Genomic DNA, 23,235 nt, shown 5'->3' with positions numbered 1-23,235 from the left:
AAAGCAGTGTTTAACAACGACCTTTATGTTATATAGCCATAACAGGCTTTTATAACACTGAGGTGAAGAAACAATCAAATCAAGCTTCAAACAAAGAAAAAATGTTTTCCACCACCCCTTATCTTCATTATGAACTACTGTATGCTATGAACTCCCAATGACATAAACACTACAGAATGTAAAGCTTACATGTTTTGTGGTTTTTTTCTCCCCTCTTTGTTGAGGCCCCACTTGAATGTTTGATTTGCATTAGCTTGGATAAATAAATGAAAAACTCTAAAATCTGCCCCAGGTGAAATGCATCTTCAGCTTCATGCTCTTATTCAAACGTCCCCAAGTTGTATGTGTTGGAGCCACATTTCATTTAAGTTTATTATGTTTTTATTAGACTGAAATAGATTAAAATATGTTTATTTAATAATTACATATGTCAGCAGCTCTAAAGGCAGGCCCTTAAATACAGCCACAGGTACCAATGAACTCCCAATGAACTCCTAATTATGACAACTGACCAATCAGAAGCTTCTACATCAATTTATGGAATCTTCCAGACTGTTTAAAGAGACAGTCAACTTGGTGTAAGTAAACTTTTGACCCACTGGAATTCTGATATAGTGAATTACAGCTGAAATAAATCAGCCTCTAGTGGATTGTTTTAAAATTACCACTGATGTGAACAAAGAAGATACCCTAACTGACCTTCCAAAAGAAATGCATGGTAACATGAAATATGAGTTGTGAAAAACTGAGTTTGAATATCTTGAGGCCTAAAGTTTTAGATACTCCTAGGCTAAACTGTACATACCTAAAGCCTTGAGTAATTTCACAGCAAACGTACAATTTTCATGAATCGAGGTACTGCAATATAAAATGAATTAAGAAAGCCAATTTGCAGTGCAAACCAGACTAATCAAAGCCCAGTTTATCTCCATCACCCTGCTGGGAACACAAACTGCTGAAAGCTCAGCCTGGACTCCCAGCTCTGGCTGAAGACGAGTTATGTACTGGAAACTCTCCAGAAAGGTGTATTTCAGCAAGTAGGTTATGTGAAGGAACCTCTTTAGAAGGGTCTGTTTCAAGAAAGAAATTTCTTTGATTGGAAATCTCATGAAGGGTTTCGCTTAGGAAAGAAGGTTCTGTGATGACACCTCTGTAGAAGGGTCTCTTTAAGGAAAGAAGGTTCTGGGATGGGACCTCTGTAAAAGGGTCTCTCTCTCAGGAAAGAAGGTTCTGCAATGGGACCTCTGTAAAACGGTCTCTCTCAGGAAAGAAGGTTCTGCAATGGGACCACTTTAGGAGGGTGTCTCTCTGCTACGTACCGTAGGAGCCCCTTCCTGCCATCTTATGGAACTGCTGCCAGGTGAGGGGTCCCTGCACGCCCCACGAGCGCACCGTCCTCTTCTTCTGGATGGCATCCTGCAGAACCGGCTGCAAGGAGAGCAGCATGCGCAGGACGTCCTGAGAGAAGAGCGTGCTCATGTCCACTGCTGAGGAGGAGAAAGAAGCGGAGGGAAGAGGAGAGGAGAGGGAGAAGAGGGGAGAGTGGGAGGAGAGGAGGGGAGAGGAGAGGAGAGGGAGAAGAGGGGAGAGTAGGAGGAGAGGAGAGCTGCATTTTAGTGCATAACCTGTGATCAACAGGCAGACCGCACCAACAGCCACAATCAGCATGGACTGCTCCCGCTAACAAAGCTGATCCTACCATGGATGCTGGACAACCCAATCCAACCCAACACAACACAACCCAACCCAACCCACACCAACACGGACCACAGTACCAACCCAACCCACACCAACACGAACCACAGCACCAACACAACCCACATCAACACAGACCACACCACTAACTCAACCCACATCAACACGGACAACAGCACCAACACAACACACATCAACACAGACCACAGCACCAACACAACCCACATCAACACGGACCACAGCACCAACACAACCCACACCAACACAGACCACAGCACCAACACAACCCATATCAACACGGACCACAGCATCAACACAACACACATCAACACAAACCACAGCACCAACTCAACCCACATCAACACAACACACATCATACGGAAAACAGCATCAACTCAACCCTCATCAACATGGACCACAGCACTAAAACAACACACATCGACACAACCAACATCAACACGGACCACAGCACCAACACAACCCACATCAACACGGACCACAGCATCAACACAACCCACATCAACACGGACCACAGCACCAACACAACCCACACCAACACAGACCACAGCACCAACACAACCCATATCAACACGGACCACAGCACCAACACAACCCACATCAACACGGACCACAGCATCAACACAAAACACATCAACACGGACCACAGCATCAACTCAACCCTCATCAACATGGACCACAGCACTAAAACAACACACATCGACACAACCCACATCAACACGGACCACAGCACCAACACAACCCACATCGACACAGACCACAGCATCAACACAACCCACATCAACACGGACCACAGCACCAACACAACACACATCAACACCGGCCACAGCATCAACACCACCCACGTCAACACGGACCACCACAGCACCAACACAACCCACACCAACACGGACCACAGCACCAACACAACCCACGTCAACACGGACCACAGCATCAACACAACCCACATCAACACGGACCACCACAGCACCAACACAACCCACATCAACATGGACAACAGCACCAACACAACACACATCAACACAGACCACAGCACCAACACAACCCACATCAACACGGACCACAGCACCAACACAACCCACATCAACATGGACCACTCTTACTAAAGATGATGACGAGCAGCCAACACTTCCATGGGTTGCTCTTACCCAACAAGACTAACAGCGCAAAGTGCTTGAGCAGCAGTAAGTACAGGAAATGATCATTCAAACTCAAGATTCAACAACAATGCAAGAAGCACCAGAATAAGCTCAGGACTAAAAGTAAGTATCAACCTCTGAGTGACCTTTGGTGGAATATACACAACCAGATTAGATTAGAATAGATTAGAAAGCTTTAATATCCTCAGAGAGGCAATTTGTTTTGCAGCGTCCATTACATAAAATCACAACAATCACAATAGTAAAAAAAAATAAACCATTTGTCTTCAAAACTGCACTGTGCCAAATAAGTACATCTATCTGAGTGGAACTGTAACGCATAAGCAGGGGTGAAAATGGGTTAAACACACATCGGCACGGCACGAGAGCGCTCATCTCACCACTGCTCGTGGCCCAGGGGTGCAGCCCGCTGCTGCGCACCAGCAGCTCGTCCACCTTGCCCCCGGACATGTTGTCCATGAACTGGCGCCCGTGCTCCAGGGCCAGGTAGCAGTCGCTGTGGCGGTCCCTCTCCTCCAGGCGCGCGCAGGGCGGGGCCGGCGCGGGGGCCGGGGGCTCCAGGCCCCACGCGGGGGGGAAGGGGCTGGTGCACTGGTCCTGCAGCAGGAGGACCAGCTCGTGGGGGACGCCGGCCCGGTGGAGCGCGGCCTGCCGCCGGGCCTCGAAGCGCCTCTCCGCCTCCCGGCCCGCGTCCGAGCCCCGCCCCACCACGTCCAGCTCGTCCTCCAGGAAGAGGCCCGAGCCGTTGCCGTAGCGGCGGTTGACCACGGCGCTGAAGCCGCAGGTGCAGGAGTACTGCGTCTCGCCGCTGGGGTCGCTGACGTAGACGCCCACGTCGGCGCCCTTGATGTTCATGTTGCAGACGCACACGCAGCAGCTGTCGAAGCTGCAGTCCCTGAACAGGTTCAGGACCGACTCGGACAGGATGAGGTTGACGTACAGGCTGTGCGCCTCCGGGACGGGGGCCACGGTCGCCGGCTCCACCGAGTCCAGGGGCCGGCAGGTGGAGGGGGTGGAGGCGGGCGAGTACAGGTCCGAGTTCTCGTGCTTCACGGAGCCCTGCGCGCTGGAGGGGCCCCGGGGCGTGCGCGGGGTCCGCGGGGTGGGCGCAGAGAAGCGGGGCGTGGCCGGGGAGGGCAGGATGCCCGGCCCGCTGTTGCTGGAGGGGGCGCTGTTGCACATGAAGGGGGTGTGGGTCTGAGGGGTGTACGTGTAGTCCTGATCCATCACACTGCCCACACTCGGGATGTTACTGTGACATGGAGAGGGAGAGAGAGAGGGGGAGGGAGGGAGGGAGAGGGAGAGAGAGAGGGGGAGAGAGGAAGGGAGGGAAGGAGGTACAGGGAGAGAGAGAGGGAGAGAGAGGCCGGGAGGAAGGGAGCCAGGAAAAGGGGAGAGAGTGAGGGAGAGGGAGAGGGAGGCAGGGAGGGAGATAGGAAAAGGGGAGAGAGGGAGAGAGAGAAAGGGAGACAGGAAAGGAGAGAGAGGGATGCAGAGGGAGGAAGGGAGAGTTGTTAAGCATCTGAAAGGCCTCAGCAGAGAGCTGGTCTGGCTGCAGCCTTTGGCCCTTTGGCCCTTTGGCCCTTTGGCCCTGGTGCTGTAGCTGTTAGTGCAGTCAGCAGCTCCTTTAGTGCCCCAGGTCTCTGATCCAGAAAGGGCCGGTGTGGGTGCAGGCTTCTGTCTCAACCAAGCAGTAGCACACCTGATTCTGCTAATCAACCACTAGAGTCTTAGCTGAGAACCTCAATTAGCAGAATCAGGTGTGTTACTGCTTGGTTGAGACAAAAGCCTGCACCCACACCGGCCCTTTCTGGATAAGACTGGGGACCCCTGCCTTTACCCCAACACAATGCAGGCCCATACACACACAAACACACCTGCGCACAGGCACACACACTCAAACACACACACACACACACACACACACACACACACACACACACCTACGCACAGGCACACACACTCAAACACACACACACACACACACACACACAAACACACCTGCGCACAGGCAAACACACTCAAACACGCGTACACACACACATACACACACAAACATACCTACGCACAGGCACACACACTCAAACACACACACACACATACACACACACACACACCTACGCACAGGCACACACACTCAAACACACACACACACACACACACACACACACACACACACACACCTGCGCGCAGGCACACACACTCGAACACGCGTACACACACACATACATAATCCATACACACACAAACATACCTGCACGCAGGCACACACATTCGAACACGCGTACACACACATACGAACACACATACACACACAAACATACCTGCACGCAGGCACACACACTCGAACACGCGTACACACACACATACACACACAAACACACCTGCGCACAGGCACACACACTCAAACACACCTGCACGCAGGCACACACACTCGAACACGCGTACACACACACATACACCTGGCGCGGGGCGTACCTGTCCTTGCTGAGGAAGTGGAACGGGGGCAGGGGGTGCAGCAGCTCCAGCTTGCCCAGGGTCCAGCTGGGCTGGTACCGGCACTCTTTGGGCAGCTTGATGGGGGGCAGGCACTGGCTGGGCAGCATCTTCAGGGGGGCGAACCTGGAGCAGCCCACCAGCGCCTGGCACGTCTCCAGCTTGTACACGAACGACAGGTCCTGGGAGGGGCATGGCAGCGGGTCAGTTACCGCGGCAACGGAACGCCGCGCCACCAGCACTTCACGCTTTTGTACTTTCTTGGATTTCGGAATTCTGAATACTCTCCCTTCATGTTAAAAGATAAATGAAATGTCTCCAAACACAACCCCTTTACAGCTCCAGAATAATTTAGCTCTAGATGCAGTCAATAATTTTAGATCTCGCACTATAAAATGTCAATTACTTTCAAAATAAGAAAAATACCTTCTGTGTAACATCTATCGCTGCACCTGTTTGCTGTGCATAATTACACTGTTTTTCAACTACACTGTTCTGTGAAGTGTACCTTCCATTTTCAAACTTTCAATTCAGACAACCCCCCATGCAAATGAACATTTATTAAAAGAGAACACAAAGTCCAAATTATCATGACCAAGGCAAATAACCACACTGCCATGTCATGTTTTGGTGGTGATTTACCATTGGCTGTAGAGATTTAACAGACTTTACCTGTGTTGGCAGAGGAATCTGAACTGCAGTTCTCTGGTGACCTGCTTTTCGATATTATCTATTCTGATTATAAAACCCTTTTATCAACTGTTGTGACTTATACTGCAGTTATTGAATGTTACAACTGCATTAGTTAATCATTACAAATACGGATAAGGCCAATTGCTTGCTAGATATGAGAGGTGGCACGATTATTAATGCAAATGGCCTTTTCCACTGCTTTTACACTGAACATAATTAGACGGCACAAGCCACACAGCTACGGTGTGGTTTTAATTAAAAAACAATGTCTTCCTAAATCTCACAGTTTTTAGGATTGTCACTACACAGAAGCCCACACATCATGACTGCACAGGGTTTCAGTGGGTGTGCTCAGAAGCCCACACAGCATGACTGCACAGGGTTTCTGTGACTGTGCTCAGAAGCTCACACAGCATGACTGCACAGGGTTTCAGTGGCTGTGCTCAGAAGCCCACACATCATGACTGCACAGGGTTTCAGTGACTGTGCTCAGAAGCTCACACAGCATGGCTGCACAGGGTTTCGGTGACTGTGCTCAGAAGCTCACACAGCATGGTTGCACAGGGTTTCTGTGACTGTGCTCAAAAGCCCACACAGCATGACTGCACAGGGTTTCTGTGACTGTGCTCAGAAGCTCACACAGCATGACTGCACAGGGTTTCAGTGGCTGTGCTCAGAAGCCCACACAGCATGACTGCACAGGGTTTCTGTGACTGTGCTCAGAAGCTCACACAGCATGACTGCACAGGGTTTCTGTGACTGTGCTCAGAAGCCCACACAGCATGACTGCACAGGGTTTCAGTGGCTGTGCTCAGAAGCCCACACAGCATGACTGCACATGGTTTCAGTGGCTGTGCTCAGAAGCCCACACAGCATGACTGCACAGGGTTTCTGTGACTGTGCTCAGAAGCCCACACAGCATGACTGCACAGGGTTTCAGTGGCTGTGCTCAGAAGCCCACACAGCATGACTGCACAGGGTTTCAGTGGCTGTGCTCAGAAGCCCACACAGCATGACTGCACAGGGTTTCAGTGGCTGCGCTCAGAAGCCCACACAGCATGGCTGCACAGGGTTTCAGTGGCTGTGCTCAGAAGCCCACACAGCATGACTGCACAGGGTTCCAGTGGCTGTGCTCAGAAGCCCACACAGCATGACTGCACAGGGTTTCAGTGGCTGTGCTCGGGGCTCTAACGTCCAGCTCAGGGGGCTAACGGGGCCAGTTTGTGCCAGACAGGAGGAGAAGGCCTGAGCTTCAGCCAAACAGGATCTGCTCAGAAATGCTCATTAAAGCCGCAAAATCGCAACCTTCCATTTCTGAACTGAAGCGTGAGTTTGCCGTCGTCCCATGGCGATTGCTGATTGCGCGTGAAATTCAATTTCGCCCGATCGTTTGGCCATTTCCACTGCTTTTGCCAGTTTTTACCAGCAGGAGGCTTCAACACAGCACACTGCTCGACTTCTAATAAAACCTGGACCGGCTCAAACTCTGGGGTGCACAACAAGGGCCGATCCGTTTCAGGATTTTGTGCCAGCTTCTGCTCTTAATCACATAATTATCTCAATCATGTTCTGACCTAACATTTATTTAACCACCGACTACAGCCAGAGACTGCAAGTGTATCTTACTTTTTTTACTGTGCTCAAGAACAGGAGTGAACCACAATAGTTTATAAACTGGTCAGAAAACTAAACCTAAGCTAACTGGACGGAACAAAAACAAGCTCACAGCCTGGCCCTTCAGGATCGGAGTTGTGCAGCCCTGCTCAAACTGCTCTGCTTTCTACGTACCATACCGTACTCCTCTCTCCCTGGCCATACCTTGATTTTGGAGAGTTTGGGGCTTGGGGCCCTCCCTGACCGTACCTTGATTTCGGAGGGCCTGGGGCTGCAGTAGCCCTCCTCCACCTCGATCCTGAAGTGCCCGGCCAGGGACAGGCCGTCCAGCAGCGTGGTGCCGGGGCCCACGTCCAGCACGCTGCCCTCCTTGCTGCTCGCGTTCATCGGGGAGAAGCCCATCATGTGCTGCTCCAGCGAGGGCGGCGTGGGGAACATCTGGTGGAGGTCCGCCGAGCCTGCAGGGGGCGCAGCGAGGGAGAGAAAACGTCCAATCAGAGCGGCTGCACACTGCGTTTAGCCTTTAGAGATGCACTGTTGTGCTAATGTAGCTGCTCCTTTCACTCTCTCTGACGAGTAGACCTCTCTCTGAGGAGCAGACCTCTCTCTCAGGAGCAGACCTCTCTCTGAGGAGCAGACCTCTCCCCGAGAGAACAAACCTCTCTCTGACAAGCAGACCTCTCTCTGAAAGAGCAGACCTCTCTCTGAGGAGCAGACCTCTCTCTGAGGAGCAGACCTCTCTCTGAGAGAACAGACCTCTCTCTGACAAGCAGACCTCTCTCTGAAAGAGCAGACCTCTCTCTGAGGAGCAGACCTCTCTCTGACGAGGAGACCTCTCTCTCAGGAGCAGACCTCTCTCTGAGGAGCAGACCTCTCTCTGAGGGAACAGACCTCTCTCTGAGGGAACAGACCTCTCTCTGAGGAGCAGACCTCTCCCTGAGGAACAGACCTCTCTCTCAGGAGCAGACCTCTCTCTCAGGAGCAGACCTCTCTCTCAGGAGCAGACCTCTCTGAAATAGCAGACCTCTCTCTGAAATAGCAGACCTCTCTCTGAAATAGCAGACCTCTCTCTGAAAGAGCAGACCTCTCTCTGAAAGAGCAGACCTCTCTCTGAGGAGCAGACCTCTCTCTCAGGAGCAGACCTCTCTGAAATAGCAGACCTCTCTCTGAAAGAGCAGACCTCTCTCTCAGGAGCAGACCTCTCTCTAAAAGAGCAGACTGTGGTTCTTCATTTCTAAAGGGGGTTCAGAAAAGCAATACATTTAAATGTCACCAAAACAATTGTGCAGTTTTGGGCCACACTTATTTGTTTTAAACGTAAAAAAAGCAAATAAAAAAAATGCCAAGGCTGGTCAAAATTCCTTAATCAGAGTTGGTGACAAAGTACCCTATGGTCAAATTTAAGAGAAGCCACATTCTCAGTTGAAGAAGCATATTCACATAAACACATGCACACACAAAGACAGGAGAATTTACTTCTGATCCCCATCTGCCATTTTCAAAACACTGCATCTGTTAACCACCAACTGCCAGTTCTGCTTCCCGTGGTTGATCCAGCAGAAGGGGAGGGAAATCCACCTACATTCCACCAGGGGGCCCTCCACCAAGACACTAAGATACATCACAACTACAGGAATACAGCAGCTAGTACAAGCCAAGCTAATTTAGCACTTCTTCTGAAGTACAAGACCCAAACTACTGCATACACCACTGAAAGCAAAACGTATGCTATTACAAAATCAAGCAAAACTGCTTCTTAATCATTATTTTAATGTGGTGATCATTCCTCCTTAGTGCACTGTCAATTCTACACTGGCCAGAGGAGTGACAATGTCTGATATGAACTGCTCAAGCATGATTCGGCAGGGGAAGTTATTTGGGATAAAGGGGGGGTGTTACTGAGGAAAGTGTGAAGGAGATGGACACAGTGAGAAGCACAGGGAGGTCTTACTGAGGAAAGTGTGAAGGAGACGGACACAGTGAGAAGCACAGGGGGGTCTTACTGAGGAAAGTGTGAAGGAGACAGACACAGTGAGAAGCACAGGGAGGTCTTACTGAGGAAAGTGTGAAGGAGACAGACACAGTGAGAAGCACAGGGAGGTCTTACTGAGGAAAGTGTGAAGGAGACGGACACAGTGAGAAGCACAGGGAGGTCTTACTGAGGAAAGTGTGAAGGAGACAGACACAGTGAGAAGCACAGGGAGGTCTTACTGAGGAAAGTGTGAAGGAGACAGACACAGTGAGAAGCACAGGGAGGTCTTACTGAGGAAAGTGTGAAGGAGACGGACACAGTGAGAAGCACAGGGAGGTCTTACTGAGGAAAGTGTGAAGGAGATGGACACAGTGAGAAAGGCGGGGGGGTCTTACTGATGCAGGACAGCGGATCCAGCTTCGCTTCCTTACTGCACAGCTTCTCCTCAGCTCCGCTGACCGCGCGTCTGGACCCAGGCTGGGGGAACACAAACATAAACAGATAACGTTCATTTCACTTATTTTAAAAAGAAAAAAAACACATACACTTACCATACAGATACATGTGTGTCTTCTCGTATCACAGTTTCCTCCCTTCCAATTAAAGTAAGCACTATTAAATTATCAGTTGACTGAACATCCTGAACACCCATCAGTCACTGTGCATTCTTGGAACAAGATGTCCCTGGAACGCTCACTTCCAGGCTATGCAAATCCATTTCAACTGGTCCTGCGGGAGCTCGTGCAGAAATGATTTTTCCAGCAGCTCAGACACCAAAAGATGAGACAGGACTGGAGTAGATCACGCCCAGTGGAGCACGCGTGTGAAACACAGAAGGCTGGATTATTCACGTCCTCAGGGCTAACACTGTGTGAATGGATCTTTCCTGCCCTTTCACAACAAGTGCATTGCTTTGAGATAACCGGCTTGCCAGCGGCCGTGACAAGTTGTTAGCAGTATGTTGGCTCAGAAGAGTGACTGCTGACCAAACCAGAAAACCAGTATGCAGAGCTTTAACACTGACATTTATTCCAAGGAGCACACGTGCTCCTAAGCTGAAAAATTCAGGAGCACACTAGTGCATCCCAATTAGTAGATGTGCTCCAAAAGCAATTTCCCTGCGAGCACACAACAATTTTGCTTGTACAATGGGAGCGCTACAGACGCCAGGTCTGTGCTTTCAGTCACACATCGCGGCAGCCAGCTCAGCGACCTCCTCTCACAAAACCGCTTCTGTCTCACTCCACACGGCACACGGACCATTCTCACTGCTTACACGGGAAAGGCATGGCCCAAGGGGGAGGGTTCACCGCTGCCTGCAGACAGACTGAGTGAATGAGGTCCTGATACAGACGGACGTCCCGTTTGAGTGAATGAGGTCCTGATACAGACGGACGTCCCGTTTGAGTGAATGAGGTCCTGATACAGACGGACGTCCCGATACAGACAGACGTCCTGTTTGAGTGAACGAGGTCCTGATACAGACGGACGTCCCGATACAGACAGACGTCCTGTTTGAGTGAACGAGGTCCTGATACAGACAGACGTCCCGTTTGAGTGAACGAGGTCCTGATACAGACAGACGTCCCGTTTGAGTGAATGAGGTCCTGATACAGACAGACGTCCCGTTTGAGTGAATGAGGTCCTGATACAGACAGACGTCCCGTTTGAGTGAATGAGGTCCTGAAACAGACAGACGTCCCGATACAGACAGACGTCCCGTTTGAGTGAATGAGGTCCTGATACAGACAGACGTCCCGTTTGAGTGAATGAGGTCCTGATACAGACAGACGTCCCGTTTGAGTGAATGAGGTCCTGAAACAGACAGACGTCCCGATACAGACGGACGTCCTGTTTGAGTGAATGAGGTCCTGATACAGACAGACGTCCTGTTTGAGTAATACAATCCTGACACAGTTTAACTAGTCTATCCCCAATACAGGGCAACTCCTTACAGTTTAACTAGTCTATCTCCAATACAGGGCAACTCCTTACAGTTTAACTAGTCTATCTCCAATACAGGGCAACCCCTTACAGTTTAACTAGTCTATCCCCAATACAGGGCAACCCCTTACAGTTTAACTAGTCTATCTCCAATACAGCGCAACCCCTTACAGTTTAACTAGTCTATCTCCAATACAGCGCAATCCCTTACAGTTTAACTAGTCTATCCCCAATACAGGGCAACTCCTTACAGTTTAACTAGTTTATCTCCAATACAGGGCAACCCCTTACAGTTTAACTAGTCTATCCCCAATACAGGGCAACTACTTACAGTTTAACTAGTCTATCTCCAATACAGGGCAACTCCTTACAGTTTAACTAGTCTATCTCCAATACAGGGCAACCCCTTACAGTTTAACTAGTCTATCCCCAATACAGGGCAACCCCTTTATCTCACTGCGGCATGCATCTAATCCTGGAATATTTGCTCCGGTTTAACGGAGGCCTGGGCCTGGCCTGGGTTAACCAGTATGGGTTCCTACCGGTTCCTTCCGACCACTCGGCTCCACTACAAAAAAAGCTGAAGAGGCAGTTCAGCCGCTTGAGAGCCGCAGTTTAAATGTGTTTCGTCCCGGTCGCTGGGACGTTTGCAATCTGCCGTCCGTCCCTGTCCAAACGAGGCCACTACAGCTTCAACTCTGGTTCTGTTACTGGGGTATTCATTATGGTTTAATCGTGGTCTCTGTCCACAGGGTTCACTGTAGTTCTGTTGCTGGGGTATTCATTACGGTTTAATCATGGTCTCTGTCCAGCTGGTTCACTATGGTTCTATTACTGGGGTATTAATTACGGTTTAACCGTGGTCTCTGTCCAGCGGGTTTACTGACCGTCAGCTCGTCCTCGTCTGAGTTGAAGAGGTTGTCCAGGTCCTTGAAGGAGACAGCCAGGTCGTTCTCATGCATGAGGCTGCCGGAGGTGTTGAGGTTGTTGGCCGTCGAATTCTGGGTGTCTGGGAAGGGCGTGGAGGAACACAGACAAACGTCACAAACACCCTCAGTAAACCACCAATCACAATGCTCACTAATACACTAAGAGCAACAACACATTTATCACAATGCTCATTAATATGCTAACAGCAGTAACACACCAATCACAATGCTCATTAATATGCTACCAGAAAAAAGACACCAATCACAATGCTCACTAATATGCTAACAGCAATAACACACCAAACGCTCACTAACCATGAATATTCTAATGGGGGAAAATAATTTTCTAAATTAATTTTAAAATCCTAATCAGTCATTATTATCAACATCACAAAGTACCTTTAAGCAATTTATTGTATATATATATATATATACATATTACAAAAAAAAACATCTGGATATTTACTCAAATGGCTCTTGAGCTCCTCAGTGCCGCCACACTGTTCACACTAATCAGTGATTAAAGGGACTGTGACGGCAGAGCCAGGTCTGCGCGCTCTAACTGCAGCACAGGACAGGACCTGAGCGCCTACACAGGGCCCACCGTCAGCCCAACTGTGGGCTGCCCAGGACTCTAAGCCATAATGGGTGAAGAGAGAAAGGCATCCTCACCATCTGAGCAGCTGTCATCCCCCTGGAAAACAAACCAAACAGGCGGTTAGGTTTCATTCCTACGGACTGCATGCAGGAGGCAGTTCCAGGTACTCCCGCCTACACGGACTCCAAATGTATGCTAATGACACACACAGCTCAGGCAGAACTCGGGGGGCTGGGGGGACACAGCTCAGGCAGAACTCGGGGGGCTGTAGGGACACAGCTCAGGCAGAACTCGGGGGGCTGGGGGGACACAGCTCAGGCAGAACTCGGGGGGGCTGTGGGGGGACACAGCTCAGGCAGAACTCTGGGGGCTGCGGGGACACAGCTCAGGCAGAACTCTGGGGGGCTGTGGGGGGACACAGCTCAGGCAGAACTCGGGGGGCTGTGGGGGGACACAGCTCAGGCAGAACTCGGGGGGCTGTGGGGGGACACAGCTCAGGCAGAACTCTGGGGGGCTGGGGGGACACAGCTCAGGCAGAACTCGGGGGGCTGTGGGGGGGACACAGCTCAGGCAGAACTCGGGGGGCTGTGGGGGGACACAGCTCAGGCAGAACTCCGGGGGCTGGGGGGGGACACAGCGCAGGCAGAACTCAGGGGGCTGTGGGGGGACACAGCTCAGGCAGAACTCGGGGGGCTGGGGGGGGACACAGCTCAGGCAGAACTTGGGGGGCTGTGGGGGGACACAGCTCAGGCAGAACTCCGGGGGCTGGGGGGGGACACAGCGCAGGCAGAACTCAGGGGGCTGTGGGGGGACACAGCTCAGGCAGAACTCGGGGGGCTGTGGGGGGACACAGCTCAGGCAGAACTTGGGGGGCTGTGGGGGGGACACAGCTCAGGCTGAACTCGGGGGGCCCACTGGCGCGTCCACGGCTGCTGAGAGGGAGCGCTAACTCTGAACTCAACACTGCAGTCTCTCAACGCGCTTTCCCCTTTCGCCGTGAATTTCTGCGCACGCGCATACTTCCCCAGCACGGAACATTCCCACATCGTCAAACTGTTTACGGTTATTAAAGCAGAAAATCAGAGGAAAACTGCCGCTGGGAATCTGATGCCACTGGGAATCTGATGCCACTGCAAACACAAGTTCCTTTTTAAAAGTATTGAGAGATTATTCAAGGCAAGCAGATTCCTACAGACGCACACTGAAGGGCCTGGAGCAGTCAGTGTGGGTCAGATGTCTGAGACAGCCCATAGGCTTTGCTGCGGCAGGTCTTTTCTCCTGTGTTTAGCTTACAGAAGAATAATTTCCCTTCCGGCACATCACAGAAGAGCACTTCAGCTGATGCCATTACAGGAAATCTGATTTTATCTGACCCCAGATAAAATCAGGGTAATAGAACATCAGTATTTCTCAGGGATGGTGTGGATCAGGGCTGGTTTTAGCCTGCTATATTAGGGTGGGCTGGTAGAAGTAATAGGTGTGCAACTTGGGCGCAGTGGCATCACTAGGGTTGGTGTCACCCAGTGCTCGACCGGCGGGGGGGGGGGGCTGTCGACGGGGGTGCTGGCAGGTGTGGCCGTGAGGGATTGCATGTTATGCATTCAAATGACAAAGCGCTTCTCGTCACATTAATACCGCTAATTAAATCAACCGGCAGTACACTGCATCAGAGAAACTAGCTGTTTCAACCCGTCGCTGCACAAAAAATTTATAGACAGTCATTTTGGTGTCACCCGTTACGGTAGTCTTATCCAAACTCAAACTCAAATGGACTGCTGATGGAAATTCGCGAGTAGCTAAATCTGGTGCAAAGCATCTCCTCTCCTCTCTCTAAGATCACTGTTTTTGGCTGGACCGCAACAGCGGGGCCAGCCCTACAAACGCGAATGTGTGTGACTGAGTGACCGAGTGATGAAGTTACACCATTGGTCGGCCGAGTTACGAAGTTACACCATTGGTCGGCCAGATCATGTGCGTTAGGTCCAGCCATATACTAGGTTTCCTAGCCTTGTTGTACATGATCCCTGACAAAAATAAGGGTAATAAACAAAAACATAACTAAAGTTAAACTAACATTTACAACACTAATTTGTTCCAATCCATACTCAAGTTAGAGCAGGTTATGCCTTTGAGTGTGATTTTTCACGAGCAGTGTGTGCGCTTTTACTTGCTTTGCCTTGCCCTGCGCGTGTGCAATCTGAGCCATCAGAGTTCATAGTTGTCATGGCAACACCCCCCCCCCTCGGCACGCTCGACGGGTCCACTTCTGAGCTCTGCGTGTCTGTGCCTGAACACGACGAGAAGAGGGGGTGGGCAGTGGGCGACTTTGGAGGCGGGCTGTAGGCTGCCCACCCAATCAGAAGTTAGAAACGGTACTGGTATTTTCTGCGCTTATTTCCTATGGCTGAACAAAAAAAAAATGTATTATTTTTCTCTTAACTTTTGATTGGGCGGGCAAAGACACACGTTTGGGTGGGCTGAGCCCACCCCTGCCCATAGCCATCGCCGGCCGTGGTGTGGATGTGAGTAGAACGCATAGTGCAACTCCGCAGAAGGCACATCAGGCTCAAAGGATGTAATCAGCTTCCGTTAGAAACTCTGCTCTACAGAAGCTCGCAATGAGGGGGGAAAAGCATGTCTCCACAAGCGACTGTGCAGATCCCTTCCACGACAGCAATCCAGCCATCAGCACGGGCAAGCAGAGCAGCTGAAAGCAGCCATCAGCAGAGAAAGCCTGGCGGGAGCTCGCTGGTCAGTTAGGATTACATCACATCACCGTCACGGCCTGTTTCCCACATTCACTGCCGGTCGAGAGGTGTGAGAGTAACCCAGTTTCACATTCCCACACCGTCCTCCGTTTCCACATTAAACATTCTCCGAAGGTAAGGTAAAACTGAAACTGCAGCATCCCCTCATACAAAACTCATTTATCTGATCACATTATGCATATTAACATGCTCCTTTAATGGAAGTCAAACCTGATGAACATGATACTGAAAGAACTACAATTACAGTTAATTACCAAAACTGATGAGCATGATACTGAGAGAACTACAACTACAGTTAATTACCAAAACTGATAAACATGCTAGTGAGAGAACTTCCATTACTTTTAAGTACATACGATTGCAGTTTCATTGTTTAGGGAGAAGAACAGAAAGCTGGTCCTGACCCCATCGGACTAAAACCCAAACGCTGACAGTGGCACTGGGAACGGTAAACAGTCCCCAGCCTGAGCCTTCATTAGGGCTCATGCTGTGGATAAACAGCTCAGAGGAAACCAGGCCGTTCCGTAGGGATGCGTGTGCCCCGCCCCTCGCCTAGCGACACCCGCGCTGGAGCAAGTGTAACCAGGAACACCCTGCGTGCTGAGGGGGGTTCACTATTGGGCAGCTGGTTTAAAGAGTGTGCTGAGGGACCCAGGGTGGGTTCACTATTGGGCAGCTGGTTTAAAGAGTGTGCTGAGGGACCCAGGGTGGGGGGGGGGGGGTTCACTATTGGGCAGCTGGTTTAAAGAGTGTGCTGAGGGACCCAGGGTGGGTTCACTATTGGGCAGCTGGTTTAAAGAGTGTGCTGAGGGACCCAGGGTGGGTTCACTATTGGGCAGCTGGTTTAAAGAGTGTGCTGAGGGACCCAGGGTGGGTTCACTATTGGGCAGCTGGTTTAAAGAGTGTGCTGAGGGACCCAGGGTGGGTGCACTATTGGGCAGCTGGTTTAAAGAGCGTGCTGAAGGACCCGGGGTAGGGGGGGGGGTCACTATTGAGCAGCTGGTTTAAAGAGCGTGCTGAGGGACCCGGGGTGGGGGGTTCACTATTGGGCAGCTGGTTTAAAGAGCGTGCTGTTAAATTCACACTCCACAGCTCAACAACAACTCTGCAAACTGGAGGCCTAACTAAAATGGGACGTACAGCCCCATAACCATTTGAAACGTAATTTGAGCTGTGAAACAGGACTGCTGGGAAGTGCACACCGCACAGGGAGAGGAGGCGAAAAGGCGCATATTTAAGAAAACGAGCCAATGGGCACAGCTCACAGCGTCCGGGCTCCACCCACCTTGTGCTTTTTGCCCGCCTCCCAGTCCCCGCCCTGCTTGTCCTTCTTGTCTCGGAAGGTGAACTCCACGTCGCCGTCCACGAAGGCGTAGGGGTCGGACTCCGGCTGGCGGCCGCCGGCGGCGTCGGAGAAGGCGGCCGACAGGTAGAGGTTCCTGCGCTGGGCGTACATCCGCACCCGCTCCTCAGACACCTTCAGAGGCTTCCGGACGGTGGACATCACCCTGAGACGGAGAGAGCGCAAGCGTCTCAGGCCACTCCCCCGTTCAAAAGCATCCCCGCGATGAAGCAGCCAGGGAAGCGGCTTCATTTCTGCTTCAGAACCGCAGCACAAAACTGGCTGCTGAGTAAATCACGCATTCAATTCTGTCAATCAATAAAACATGTAAAAGTATTACGACTGAACGAATGTGTCTAAAATAAAAACATAGTAAATAAAGCCACTGTTTACAGAAATAAATGACTGTTTACAGCATGTTGTTTTAAGCATTCAAGGTTCCTGACTTTTTTCCTGTATGACCACAGCCACTGTCCAAGCGTCCAGACCATGTGTGTTTAGTGTGAGTCTATAAACACAGAGTTCCTCTGGCTGATGTACCTGGCCCAGAGCACACACTCGGTCACATGACCGCAGATTAGTGGCCACTCACAGCACACTCGGTCACATGACCGCAGATCAGTGGCCACTCACAGCGCACTCGGTCACATGACCGCAGATCAGTGGCCACTCACAGCACACTCGGTCACATGACCGCAGATCAGTGGCCACTCACAGCACACTCAGTCACATGACCGCAGATCAGTGGCCACTCACAGCACACTCGGTCACATGACCGCAGATCAGTGGCCACTCACAGCACACTCGGTCACATGACCGCAGATCAGTGGCCACTCACAGCACACTCGGTCACATGACCGCAGATCAGTGGCCACTCACAGCACACTCGGTCACATGGCCGCAGATCAGTGGCCACTCACAGCACACTCGGTCACATGACCGCAGATCAGTGGCCACTCACAGCACACTCGCTCACATGACCGCAGATTAGTGGCCACTCACAGCACACTCGGTCACATGACCGCAGATCAGTGGCCACTCACAGCACACTCGGTCACATGGCTAGCTGCTAGAGGATTAGATTCCGCTAGAATGACCCAGGAGCTCCCTGAAATCGCAGTCTCACATGGGCATGCTATTAATAGCCTGTGTATGACTGGCTGCTGTTCCCCTGTCCTTTTCGGAGTTAGGGAAAATTCTCACCCCCAAAACCCCTCGGGTTCTCCCTCGGAAAACACACCCCGTTGTGTTAATACAAGAGGTGCGAAGTCCAGGTTCAGAACGTTCACAGGCGGAAGAAATGCATAATAGGACTTTTACTTTCTGACTCCAAGACTCTCCCCTTCCGGTCAATACAAAGCCTAATTAAATGTGGATGTAAACGTGTCTCTCCTGTGTGTCTGGGCTGGCATGGGACGTGGTACTCACTGTCTCACTGGAGAATGGGACGGGTACTCACTGGAGGACAGGACGGGGTACTCACTGTCTCACTGGAGAATGGGACGGGTACTCACTGGAGGACGGGAGGGGTACTCACTGTCTCACTGGAGAATGGGACGGGTACTCACTGGAGGACGGGAGGGGTACTCACTCAGTGACGGAGGGGTACTCACTCAGTGACGGAGGGGTACTCACTCAGTGACGGAGGGGTACTCACTCAGTGACGGACAGCACGCTGTCCTGGCTCCCCGGCCCGGCGCTCGGGTCGTCCCGCAGCAGGGGCGTGGGAAGGTGGCCGTCTTTGCGCCGCGGCAGGCTGAAGAACCTCCAGGGGGCGCAGGCGGCGTCCTCGGGGTTAGCGGCGAGCCCCGCGTACACGGAGGGCCCCGGGGACTCGGGGTAGGGCAGGATCAAGGGCTGAGAAAGAGGGTCCAGGCCCGGGTCCTCGGGGCCCCTGTGGGGGGCGGGGCAGGGCTCGGAGGAGGCGGTCTGGTAGAAGTGCTGGCCGCGGGGGGCGGCGGCGCTCTTGGCAGGCTCCGCCCCCTCGTCGCCGCGCTCGCAGGGGTGGGGACTGAGCGGGGGCGGCTGGGGCGAGCCAGGCGTTTGGGGAGGGGGGTTCTTGGTGGTGGGGAAGCGGGCGTGGTCCTGTGCCCGGAGGCCCATCTGGGGCGGGCTGGTCTCGGGCTCCAGGGACACGTCCTCACACAGGGGGCTGCGGTGGTGGAACGCCGTCTGCGGCCTCTTGGCCAGCTTCTCGCCCTTCTCCGGCTTCTCCGCCATCTTGTGCTTTGGAACCGAAGGGGGGAGCGCGCCCGTAGACTGGGGGTGCCCTGGGGTACTGCCCGACCGCTGTTTCAGGGCCTTGTGCCTGGAAAAATGACATCCAGCCACACTTCATCAGTACTGAACACCTACTGTTACTATGACAAGCCTAGATGGGCTGAAAGACCTATTCTTATCAAGACTCTTACTGTGTGTTATCAGGGCACGGAACCATAAACAGGCAGTGCACGCAATAATAAACAGGCAGTGCACAGAATCATAAACAGGCAGTGCACAGAATCATAAACAGGCAGTGCACGGAACCATAAGGAGGCAGTGCACAGAATCATAAACAGGCAGTGCACAGAATCATAAACAGGCAGTGCAGAGAAGCATAAACAGGCAGTGCACGGAACCATAAACAGGCAGTGCACAGAACCATAAACAGGCAGTGCACGGAACCATAAACAGGCAGTGCACAGAATCATAAACAGGCAGTGCACGCAATCATAAACAGGCAGTGCACAGAACCATAAACAGGCAGTGCACGCAATCATAAACAGGCAGTGCACAGAATCATAAACAGGCAGTGCACGCAATCATAAACAGGCAGTGCACAGAACCATAAACAGGCAGTGCACGGAACCATAACCAGGCAGTGCACAGAACCATAAACAGGCAGTGCACGGAACCATAACCAGGCAGTGCACAGAATCATAAATAGGCAGTGCACGGAACCATAAACAGGCAGTGCACAGAATCATAAACAGGCAATGCACAGAACCATAAACAGGCAGTGCACAGAATCATAAACAGGCAGTGCACAGAACCATAAACAGGCAGTGCACAGAACCATAAACAGGCAGTGCACAGAATCATAAACAGGCAGTGCACAGAACCATAACCAGGCAGTGCACAGGATCATAAATAGGCAGTGCACGGAACCATAAACAGGCAGTGCACAGAATCATAAACAGGCAGTGCACGGAACCATAACGTTTTGGGGAGGGAAGGAAAGATGCTTACAATGCAGCGCACGCTGACATTTGGTCTGACTGACACCTCAGGCTCACTGTGAACACTCGCCATGCCTTCAATTCAACAAAACAGGCTCACCAGCAACAAAGCCTGTTTCAGAACTGCTGTACATTAACATCTGTCAGACACTGGTGCAGAGGTATCTTACTGCAGAGCTCCAGACTAACTTTTTACATTGGCTGCACTGGTGCGCCTTATTTTTTTCCCCCCACCCTATACTTTAGTATAGGTTTCACAACTAACGAGATTAAGTATCTTGTTATTTGTGAAACCTATACTAAAGTATAACTTCACAAGATGCTCCACCTTCCTCATTTTAATGCAGGCGGCAGGCTGCTCTTCTGATATTTCCCCACGTAGCCTAAAATTACGACTTTATTCTTGTAATATTATGACTTTTTTTCTCTCGTAAAATGACAACTTTATTCTCATATTATTACTTTTTTCTTGTAAAATTACAACTTTATTCTCGTAATATTATGACTTTATTCTAGAAATCTCCAAAAAAATTTTCCCTCAACGTGGCCCTGATACTTCATCGTAACACACAGAGACAGACCTGCTAAATGTCAGGCGCACCGGTGCGACCAATGAAAAAGTTTAGTCGCACTTGACAGATTTTTGGTCGCATGTGCGACCAAAATGGTCGTACTCCGGAGCCTTATACTGGTTGTCTCCTGATCATTTCTGCGTCATTTTTCACTATTTTGTTTTATTCATTTGCATAATACCAGGGTCCACAATACCAATACTCCTGAGTCTCTGATCGATGGGTGAGGTAGCTTATCACTATGGTTACGGGCCTTTTAGCAAGCCGGTGACCAAAGCGAGCCGCAGGAAGTGTGCGGGTGTGAGTCCGCTCATCACCTCCCCGAGCCTGACGTAGAGTCCGCTCATCACCACCCTGAGCCTGACGGGGAGCAGAGTCCGCTCATCAGCCCCCTGAGCCTGACGGGGAGCAGAGTCCGCTCATCAGCCCCCTGAGCCTGACGGGGAGCAGAGTCTGCTCATCACCTCCCTGCGCCTGACGTAGAGTCCGCTCATCACCACCCTGAGCCTGACGGGGAGCAGAGTCTGCTCATCACCTCCCTGCGCCTGACGGGGGGAAGGCACCAGACACGGGAAAGAAACGCAGCGGCTCTGAGGAACGCAGCACGGTCCCACAGTACCTCATCATCTCCGCCCTTCCTGTCATTCACAACCCTGCAAAACCCCATAACCTGTCTGGTGGAATGTTCTGGTCTAAGTAGATGAGCTGTGTATCATTCAGTAAGAACTGGGGGGGGGGGGGGGGGGGGGGCTGACCTTGAGCAGTTGCAGTTTGACCTCCGGGCAGGCTCCACAAAGTCCCAGCAACCCACTCTGCCCGGCACCGCCTCCTCACAGCTTCCGTTAGCAACCGCTACATATTTCCTCCTGGCAACCAAACACAGCTCTATCAAGCAGCCCCAAAGGGAGCGTTTACACACACAACAATGGCCACACAGTAGCATCCTGTACAGAAACAGACCAGGCGCATTAATCTGTAAGAGCAGGATATTTATCTGACAGAAACAGGGCTAATGACCTGTGCAAAAGTGTAATTATCTCACAGAAACAGGGTTAATGACCTGTGCAAATGTGTAATTATCTCACAGAAACAGGGTTAATGACCTGTGCAAATGTGTAATTATCTCACAGAAACAGGGCTAATGACCTGTGCAAAAGTATAATTATCTGACAGAAACAGGGTTAATGACCTGTGCAAATGTGTAATTATCTGACAGAAACAGGGTTAATGACCTGTGCAAATGTGTAATTATCTCACAGAAACAGGGCTAATGACCTGTGCAAAAGTATAATTATCTCACAGGAACAGGGTTAATGACCTGTGCAAAAGTGTAATTATCTCACAGAAATAGGGTTAATGACATGTGCAAATGTGTAATTTAGGGCTAGGGTCAGGATTAGGGTCAGGGTCAGGGTCAGGATTAGGGTCAGGATTAGGGTCAGGGTTAGGGTCAGGGTTAGGGTCAGGGTTAGGATTAGGGTTAGGGTCAGGGTCAGGATTCGGGTCAGGGTTAGGGGTCTGGATTAGGATTAGGGTCAGGGTTATTATTATGAAGCAGAGAAGTACACACTTGTTCTGGGCTCTGTTGAGGCTGCACTCCTGCCACACCCTCTCCACTGCCTGGCAGGCCAGTCTGCGGGGGACCCTGTCGCCATGGTGACCGGTGGTGTCCGTGCTGAAGCTGTCCGTCATGGAGGAGATCTTCATCCACTTCTGCGTGCACTGAGAGTCTGCGGCCAACAGGGGGAGTTACCACACCTCATTTCTGCCACCACAGCGCCCTCCTATGCAGCCTACCTCAACCCTTAACACAAGACGAGTATCTATCAGACTGCCACGGACAATACAGCTCTGCTGTGCAACTCTGCTGTCCAACACTAATAAAATAAACAGTAACACTGTACCTGAGCCCTTCCATGGTATAATAGATGATGTCAGTTTAGGTGAAATGACGTAAAACTCTCATCACTTTTAATGATAAATGTTATGACAGTCAAAGCTAATCATTTGAGAGTGAAACGACTCATTACAGTACCCTAAAGGACGCAGGTACTAAGGCTGGATTCACACCAGATCAGCTTGCCGCAGGGTTGTGCGGCAAAAACGGCAGTCTTCCCACTCTTTTGAATGGGGGTAGTGCGTTTAGGCTGCGGCAGTGGTTGACCGCATGGGGTGCCGGAAAAAAACGCAGTGGCCTGCGGCAAGAAAGTTGAACC

At 51.3% G+C, this 23,235-nt stretch overlaps 1 protein-coding gene across 3 annotated transcripts in view; it reads right to left on the bottom strand.

The window, feature by feature from the left end:
• Positions 1 to 23,235, bottom strand: part of LOC118209594 (mediator of RNA polymerase II transcription subunit 13-like) — an 85,825-nt gene that overhangs the window by 26,340 nt on the left and 36,250 nt on the right. For 2 of the 3 annotated variants that reach the window (XM_035385044.1, XM_035385046.1), the window contains exons 7-17: positions 22,590 to 22,749; positions 21,775 to 21,885; positions 18,887 to 19,537; positions 17,173 to 17,395; positions 13,194 to 13,215; positions 12,480 to 12,601; positions 10,044 to 10,125; positions 7,926 to 8,134; positions 5,352 to 5,551; positions 3,254 to 4,125; positions 1,320 to 1,487 (exon numbers count right to left, since the gene is read on the bottom strand). In XM_035385044.1, the coding sequence (XP_035240935.1) occupies positions 1,320 to 1,487; positions 3,254 to 4,125; positions 5,352 to 5,551; positions 7,926 to 8,134; positions 10,044 to 10,125; positions 12,480 to 12,601; positions 13,194 to 13,215; positions 17,173 to 17,395; positions 18,887 to 19,537; positions 21,775 to 21,885; positions 22,590 to 22,749 (2,820 nt within the window). The remainder of the gene's footprint in view (positions 1 to 1,319; positions 1,488 to 3,253; positions 4,126 to 5,351; positions 5,552 to 7,925; positions 8,135 to 10,043; positions 10,126 to 12,479; positions 12,602 to 13,193; positions 13,216 to 17,172; positions 17,396 to 18,886; positions 19,538 to 21,774; positions 21,886 to 22,589; positions 22,750 to 23,235) is intronic. The other variant, XM_035385045.1, reaches the window with a different exon arrangement.

The sequence above is a fragment of the Anguilla anguilla genome, chromosome 12 (genome assembly GCF_013347855.1).
Source record: "Anguilla anguilla isolate fAngAng1 chromosome 12, fAngAng1.pri, whole genome shotgun sequence".
NCBI classification, from domain to species: Eukaryota; Metazoa; Chordata; class Actinopteri; order Anguilliformes; family Anguillidae; genus Anguilla; species Anguilla anguilla.
The sequence above is the reverse complement of the archived record's forward strand: the minus strand, read 5'-3'. Positions and strand labels throughout refer to the sequence as shown.